Source organism: Odontesthes bonariensis, chromosome 1, assembly GCF_027942865.1.
Source record: "Odontesthes bonariensis isolate fOdoBon6 chromosome 1, fOdoBon6.hap1, whole genome shotgun sequence".
Lineage (NCBI taxonomy): Eukaryota > Metazoa > Chordata > Actinopteri > Atheriniformes > Atherinopsidae > Odontesthes > Odontesthes bonariensis.
The window spans coordinates 37,499,647-37,508,230 of NC_134506.1; the positions used below are offsets into that span (position 1 = coordinate 37,499,647).

At 36.6% G+C, this 8,584-nt stretch overlaps 1 protein-coding gene across 1 annotated transcript; it reads right to left on the reverse strand.

The window, feature by feature from the left end:
- Nucleotides 1-2,663, reverse strand: fibinb (fin bud initiation factor b). The gene has a single exon (XM_075472121.1). It carries the CDS (start codon nt 2,286-2,288, stop codon nt 1,641-1,643), a length of 648 nt encoding a protein of 215 aa, XP_075328236.1. The 5' UTR covers nt 2,289-2,663; the 3' UTR covers nt 1-1,640.
- Nucleotides 2,664-8,584: the final 5,921 nt, after the last annotated feature.

The window sequence follows — 8,584 nt, forward strand, 5'->3', positions numbered from 1 at the left end:
CTTTATTTGAGAAGACACAAGACAATCCAGTAAGCATTTTATCATACAGATTAGTGTTTGACAGAATTCCACGAGTGCTGCCTGCAGTCTTATCAAGAATTACATCTCGCCATATATCTTCAAGATAAACAAAAATGGATATGTTCATTGATTTCGAAACTTTACATGAACAATGAGTACAGATGAAGACATTCAGTAATAAAGATATTGTCGATCACAGTATTTACTTAACTCTAATAATATACTGTACATTTTACAAGATTATAAGGCGTGTGCAAAACAGCACAGTGAGGGCCTTGCTTTTCAAACCATGCCACAACCTTTAGTGTTGAAACGTAAAGAAATGTCGGCTAGCCTGTAAAACAAAACAAAAACACTAATAATATAACAATTATATATAAGATACATAGGACCATATGTAAACATTCTTTAATTTTCTTTGGAGCGTTTATCATGAGCGTCAAAGAAGAACAACTGTAGGCTCTTTGTTTCAGGAGCTTTCAGTCAGGCTACATGTTCCTGTCAGCTGCTAAAGAAAGAGTTTACCAAAACTCCTTTATTCAAATTTTGGTATCCAAACCAAACCAAAGACACAGCATGAAGGGAACAATATGCACACATTCTAACCTCAAATGAATCTGCTAAACCTCCTTTAAAACTTCCTCTGTTCTTCATCAAAAAAGACTGAGTGAGTTTTAGATAACTCCTACATTTTGGAAGCAGTTTTTCTCTGCTTCTTGCTTTTTTATAAGGCAGGCTTGTTTAAGCCGTTGTTTGACACACATGCGCACACACACAAAAACTTGCAAGCACAAATCTGTGACGGTTTGCAAGTAACTTCAATGCACTAAACGAAAATAGAACAAAAAAGAAAATCTCACTGATTCAAACGTCTTTCGGGCATGATAAAAAATGACATTGCCACTTGAGATATGTGAGGATGATTTGTACTCTTCATAGCTGATAGTTTAAACTGATTTGTTTGGTATTTAGCTAGCTGGTTCAGCCTCTGAGATTATTTTTTCCATTGAGATTTTACATGTTGGCAGTTTTCCTGAAATTCTATCACAGTATTGTAATAATTGCATATACTGTGGCGGTGGTGGGGACACATATTATTCCCAACCTATAGTGAAGTACTTTTATGATCAGTTTTATACAGGTAGTCCTTCTCTGAAATTCCTGCTATTAATGTAAATAAATCACTAAGTGCATACCTCATAGTATTAAATATTTTATTTTTCAAACACAACTTAATTCAGGAAAATGGACCATGTGAGAACAATATAAACCAAAACATATTCTGACATGTGGCTGCTCTACCAAGCAGAACCCTGAGACCAGGTAACAATACAGAACCCAGTTTAGTTGATGTGAGGTTGTTGTTTTTTCCTTTCTTTTCTGGCTTTGGAACTTTGATACACAAAATCTGGACAAATTCACCCAAAACATTCTGCACACAAAAATATTCAAACAAATGAGTTTTTTTTTTTTATCCAAGGTGAACTGACCTATTAAGCTTTGGTTTTATGTCCCTGATATTCACCCCTACTTCTGCCTCTTGGTCAAATTTATTTAAAAAAAAAAAAAAAAAAAAATCATAATAGTACTGTAATGAGACAAACAGGGACTATTTTCTTTCAGAACTTCATGTACTCGTTTTTCAGTCTGCTCAGTCTCGTGCCGTGGCTGCGGATGATCAGAGACAGCAGCTCGTGCTTGTCTTTCAGGCCCAGAGAAATGTCCAACGTCTCCTTCAAGACGTCCCGCGTGTGCACCATCATGGTCAGAAAGTCGTCACTGAGCCGGTGCTCCTCCTTCAGCTCACTCTCCTGGCTCTGCTTGAACTTCACCTCCAGCTCCAGCAGGGATTTCTCCGAGTTGGTAAACGCCTCGTTGATCTGGGCCGTCTCCCTCCGCAGATATTTCCCGTAGCTGTCCTCTCCGTCCAGGTCGTAAGAGATGCTTTTCCCGATCCCCTCCAGCACCCTGGCCGAGTCCTCAATCTGCCTCTTGACGATGGTGAAATCATCCCGAATGACGGCGTCCTGGTCCTCATTGAGACTGCACTTTCTCTCGTCGGTCATTTTGAAAAGCATCTGACATTTCTCCGGATCGTCGTTATCCTCGTAGTCGCCGTCCGGCACAAAATAATGATGAAAAGTGCCATTAGACATCTCCGGATGTAGCGGTCCCCGGAAAAAACTTCCACACACTGGCAGCGACAACATCCCGGCACTCAGAAGAAGCAAGTGAAGAAAAGCCATGACACCCACTTGTATCCACATAAACTCACAAACGAGAAATATTTGAATATTAAATGTGAGCGAAAAAGGGCAACCCTGATGGACTATTTCATGTCAACACACATACTGCAGCCAGGTTTGAACGTGCAAACTGCGAAAGCTATTTGTAGTTTGGTTGTAGTGTCAGTCCGTCTACTGTCTCCAAACAGACAGAAATAGCGTGAAATATGTTCACAGCTCCACTTATGATCCTTTAATCCAGTCTGCCAACTCGCATCACAGTTGGCGAGAAGAAACGCGGTGTATGAAAGTTTGCCTGAGTGCTGGGAGCAGTTGTACTCCCGACTTCGCCTGATGCCTCATACGCAACATCTGGATGTCTCAAGTGCCGCGCTTCGGTTTTTGGCTAATAATACCTCTCTGCTACTCTCAAATTACAGCCCCTCCGTCATTTAAATGGCTGCATTCAGTCTGGTCCAGGCTACCGGCGGAGCCAAAACTGTAATAGAGCCTCACGGAGACCCAGGAAAGACCGAGTTTGTGTTAATTCACACAACCGTGACACGTTGCCATGGATGGTTCAACTTTATACACTTCTGAGAAATATACAAGTGGGCCACATATAAGCGTAAAATTCAATCCAGCAAGTCAGCCATGTAATTTCAGCCTTGTGGCACACTTTTAGAGAAGTTACTCTCTTAATACCTGATGACATGTGGCAGAAATATTGTAAATTCTCATGCATGACACTTTTTTGGATTGGATTACAAGATTATACTGAATACAATAGACAATGTATAATGTAATAATATCATATTCCATTGGAAATATAAAATAAATTACACGATACAATGTTTCAGAATGAATTTTCATTTGTTTCTTACATATTGTATTCATGACAAAAACATGGGATTAATGTAATGTATCACAATATTGGGACATTAGCCTGAGTAGCACCTTTGAACACTTCTCCTACAGGGATATTTAAATTTTGTGCAACTACATCACAGTTAGTTATTGTTTATTTTGCTACTTTGAATTTATCCACAAGCTGATAAGAGTGTAGATAATGTGACAGTTGTATAGGTCCTTTTTTTAAATCCTTAAATACAACCCATAATGGTGTCAAGAGGCAGGAGGAAGATATGACTCACATTTCCAGCGTTAGCACTTCATTAAAACATTTTTCTCACATCCTGGTTTGATGTTGGCTATAACATTACTTGGTTAGGGTAAGAAAAAGATCATGGTTAGCAATAAAATCTATTCTTGTTACACCATGACCATCACCCTCGTGGATGCCATTTGCTGATTGCTGTGTTTACATATAACACAACACGTTACAATGAAAACTTTCTTATTTCCAGCTTGGGTTTACCAAGTAACAGCACTTGGATAGGGTTAGAAATACAAACTACTTGATTAGCGTTATGAAAGGTTCATGGTTAGGACTAAACTATATTCTTTTTACAACACGCCCATCACCTGCATGGACACCATTTTTAAAATTCATATGCAGATGGCTTTACTACAACAAAAGGCCACATATTCTTCAAATGTATGATTGGTGGTTTTGGCTGGCATGAACATACACCTAATGGGGATATATTTGGGCAGATGACAGTATCTTAAAAATGTAAAATCTGATACCACCTGCAAAGTCTGTTTGACTATAATGTGTAAACAAGATTAAACTCAAAGTAAACAAATTACAGTGCTTCCAAATACATTCAGTGGTCTGTTCATTTCATGGAGTCATATGCAGTGGATTATTTAAGTCACTGTTCGGATGAGAAAGGTTTGTTATATTCTTGAAACTTATTACATGAAAATGAACTTGCAGTTGGTTATGAGGAGAAAAAAATGGACTGATATTTGATTATAAAGGCCAATCATGCAGTTTGAGCAAAGAAACACCATGTTGGAGAAAGTATTCAGTGTTCATGCATATAAAAGACAGCCTCAGAACAAGCAGGAATGTATTATGGCTACGTTTGATGTTAACTTCATATTTTCTATTAAGATAAAAGTGTGAATTTGTTATCCTGCGACTCAAGTTTTGTCATCATTACCCAACATAACATCTTAAATGTATGGGTTCAAGTTTTTTTTCACAATTTTGTATCATTTTTATATAGGAATCCAATGTGTTGGATTTAGTGCCATCTAGTGGCTCAAAGTTAAAATTGCAGACAAATTAATGTAAAAAAAACAACGATTCTTTGTTATACCACTTAAATCATCATTATTAATATCATAGAGCATTTCTGCCTCTACCATGTCCATCTTGTTACACACAAAAACTTTAAATGATCAAAATACTTCTCCCGCTACAATTTATAATACTGTAAATCCCAGTATAAAAGAAGGCTAATTAGTTCTACATAGTTTGTTTTCAGATCTTCAATTTACACAAGTATGGATAACAAAGAGAACAAATCACTGGAAGTGTTTTAATCAAAATCAAGCTGATGTAAATATGATTAAAATATACTTAAATCATCCAAAAAAACCTTGTTAGTGTGGAAGTATCATACAATCGTACAACGTTTTGAATACCTTTACAGCTGTGCTTCGCTGCTTAGTGTTATGTTGCTAATTATTACAATAGATGTTCTAGGCTGAGCTAATTTCAAGAGTTAATTTGTAGGGAAGTTTTTCCACAGTACATTTCATACTGGAAGATTATGATGTGTTGGCAAAGCCACTGTGTGGTAAGAAACATGTGTGCCAAAAAAGTAAACTTTTTATGAGTGCCTTGCTTCGTGATAATGTATTTTGTATCTAACCAGGGAGGATTATTGAATAGTTTATTTAGCTCGAGAGGGAGAACATTTTCCTCCTGCTTTAGGTGAACAAGAAGAGTATGAAAAATTGTCATCTGGGGAAAAAAAGTAACTAAAGCTCCCCCACAAATTTAATGTAATATCAAGGACAGTATTTGCCCCTGATATTGTAGAACAACTGTGGCTCACGTGGACTATTATAAGGTTCAAGTATCTTCTTCTTGAATCACTGATTTTCTTTGAGTGATTTTATTCGGCCAGTGTTTGCAATATACTGTATCTAAAAATAACTTTCAAATAAGATTGTCATTGTTTTATCTGACTATACAACATAGTGTAATCAAATATCATCGTGAAGCTTGCTATGTCATGTCTGTGTAGCTGGCAACACACAGACCTAAAAGGTGAATCCTGGAAGTGTAAACATATGTTCTCTCAATTGCCTTTAACATGGTGACCACCTGTTTTTAGAAACTTGCTGGCATCAAATGACAGGTCAAGTTTAGTTCAAAGGAAGTAAAAATACACAGAAGTAACCTGATGAATAATGAGAGTTAAAAATGCGTTACAGCTAACACCTGTAATTTGCCTAAATGTTTATTCATCTATGCTGAAAGCTATTTGGATTTATAACAAATATAGCTAAACATTATGGCAGATAAGTTAAAGGCTGGAACTCAAGAGATACTATTCAGATAAATTGGGTAGTGCTTTTCCCAGTAAGCCACCATAGTCACGGAGGCAATGCCCTAGGGGGATAACTATTTAGTCTTAAACCATGATCTTGCAGTTCAAGAGCCAATATGCTAACAGTGATCTAATTTTCTAAACCAGTTTCACTCAGTGTATGCATATTTTTCCAGTGGAAAAACTCTGAAGAGCCCCACTCTCATCTTTTCCACAGCACGGGGGATTATTTGGCGCTGTGACCTGGGTTAAGTCGGTGAAAAGCAATTTCCAAGTGGTAAACATGTTTTGAAAATGTATAAATAAGAAGATCAAATATAATTCCCTTTCCAAAATAAGTTGGGAGGCCGTATGAAATAATAACAAGAGCAAAATGCAATGATTTTATAAACTGAATGAAAGAAGATAATGCTTTCCCCCCCTGATTTTCAATCTGATATCCGAAACTTATTTTAAAACAAAGAGGGGAAAGGGGCACCAGAAGAAGTTTTCTAAAGCTTAAAAAAAAAGCACCCAATAAAACACATCACAACAAATCAAGTTAGCTGGCAACGTTTCTGTAACATGAGTCGTGACATAGGTATAAAAAAAGCATTCTATGGAGGCTGAGAATTAAAAACATGTTCTGTGAAAGACTGTGGGCAAATTAGGTTAAATAAGAAAATGTGTATTTTATCATGTACATTAGATAAAAGTAATGAAAAACAGAGATATATCTCTGTGCACATTATAACAGACCAAAATCCAGTCCTGTTTTTAAAATATATTCCTGTAAATTTATTCAACAACTCTAGTTATAAGAGACTTTTAAATAAAGATTTACTACAATGGATGAAATGACAAGCAATCAAAATACAGCACAGTGTTTAAAAGTAAACCATCTGCCTCCAAATTTAATGTCACTTACCCAAAGCCGTCTGGGTCAAATTTCAGATGTCTGCAAGTTATTAAAATCTCCACAACACAGTTATTTTCCCTCTGAAATTTTTCCATTATTTTATTCAATACATGTTCAAATGATTCAGTATCAAACCAAAATAAGACCAAAACATGAAGGAATAAGTTGAAGAACTCAAACCAGATTTGTGTATTAGGTCTTTGGGCCCCCATCGCAAGCCAGTCTTAAAAAGAAACTTCTTCTTTAACCTGCTTAAACTTCTTTTCGTGAAGATTCTGTCAGTCACCAATGTTTAGGTAAAAACCGAATGTACATACACTCAGGAGCACAGCTACGCTTTACTGCAGACATGTTAGTGTAACATAATTAGATATTGTGTTTTCTTTCATTTTACAGTTGTATAATGTAGATTTATGTTACTATATTTGTGCAATTTATATCATTTTTGACAAAATTGGTTAGTCTAACACTTCAGTTCTTATAATTTATGTTAAACGGGAACTATACCAGCGAATACTGAGTGATTGATCAGGCCATTATTAAACCCCACTACTGGCACAGTGGGCTATTGCTATTGCTGGGTGACTGCACAGGTGCATAGTAAGACACCTTTGCCACATCTGTTGCCATATTACAACTGAAAACAATTCCACTCTCAACTTGTGTTTCCAAAAACACTAACTGTGCGAGAGGTGCAAACAACAGCTTCATCTCACAAAACAGATGAGTTGATTGAGGAGCTGCTGGTGACACTTGGTTCAGTGGTAATCATTAGATTATTATTACATGATTAGCGATTAATAATTGAGTAAAAAGTTATTTTGATATTCCCAGTGTGATTACTTAAAACTTTTAATCAATGTCAAGAAGAAACACACAATTTAATAAATAGGTGACGGTGGACAACTTAATAATATGACTACAACTGTAGTCATATTATTTTCTTGGAAATTGTGGCCATTGTTGAGGCCATCTGCTTTACCATCTCTAAAGTCTCACTGTCGCCCGCTGGATTTCTGATCACTTGGCCTCTGCAATCTTGTGCCCTTTTATGGTGACTTGTGGGCTTTTATTAATTAGGAACGACTGGCACACACAATTTCAATATATAAGAACATGGAATTCATTATCATAAATGCACAGGTGTAAACAATTCTGCACTTTAAGAATCTGAAATAACCTTTTCTTAGAGCTTTTCATAAGAACAAGTTTGGTGAATTGGTAAATAAGGCACTTTTTTCTTCTTCTCTCTTTTCTAATAACAACTTCAGATGTTTATCTGATGTTTGTATATATAAAACTGCGTGTAAAGACTTCCAGGCTCAGTTCAAAAGGCAGCATGTGTGGTACTATAATGCATAAGGCATGGCATCCATGGCAAAGGCATCCACTATGCAAGGCTCTGTTGCACAAACGTGTGAAGGCCAAATGGGCCTGCCTGCTGTCCAGAGCTGTCACCTACTAAAAACATTATGGAGCATTATGAAATGAAAAAAACGACAAAGGAAGCTTGGAGCTGTTGAGCAGCTGAAACCCTACATTACATGCATATTATTAGGCAAGTGACTATCCTAAACATTATCATGCCAAGACACTGTTTTTAACTTGATTGCTAAATATTTTTGGTATTTGTGTTAAAGGGAAGGGCAAGCCCGACATAATTAACATCTTATATCAATATTTTGTATAATTAATAGATTAAAAAAGGCTTTCAGGCAGATGCAACAGTCACCTAAAGGAGAACAGACGCAACTTGATTACAAAGGGTTGGATAAAGATTAGATGTAAAACTTGCACAAACCCATTATCTTCCAATGCCACGATTGCATGAGTCAGTACTCATAGGCCACCACTTGACTACTAACTAGACTCATTAAAATAATACTTCGAAACATTCTCACAATTCTTTGAAAATTGTTTCATCAAGAAGTGGAAAAGGAAAAAGTCAACAGCTTCAATAATTCATA

Bases quoted from the DNA above. Each gene is read 5' to 3' on its own strand.
- fibinb (XM_075472121.1), bottom strand. From the start codon at position 2,288: ATGTGGATACAAGTGGGTGTCATGGCTTTTCTTCACTTGCTTCTTCTG.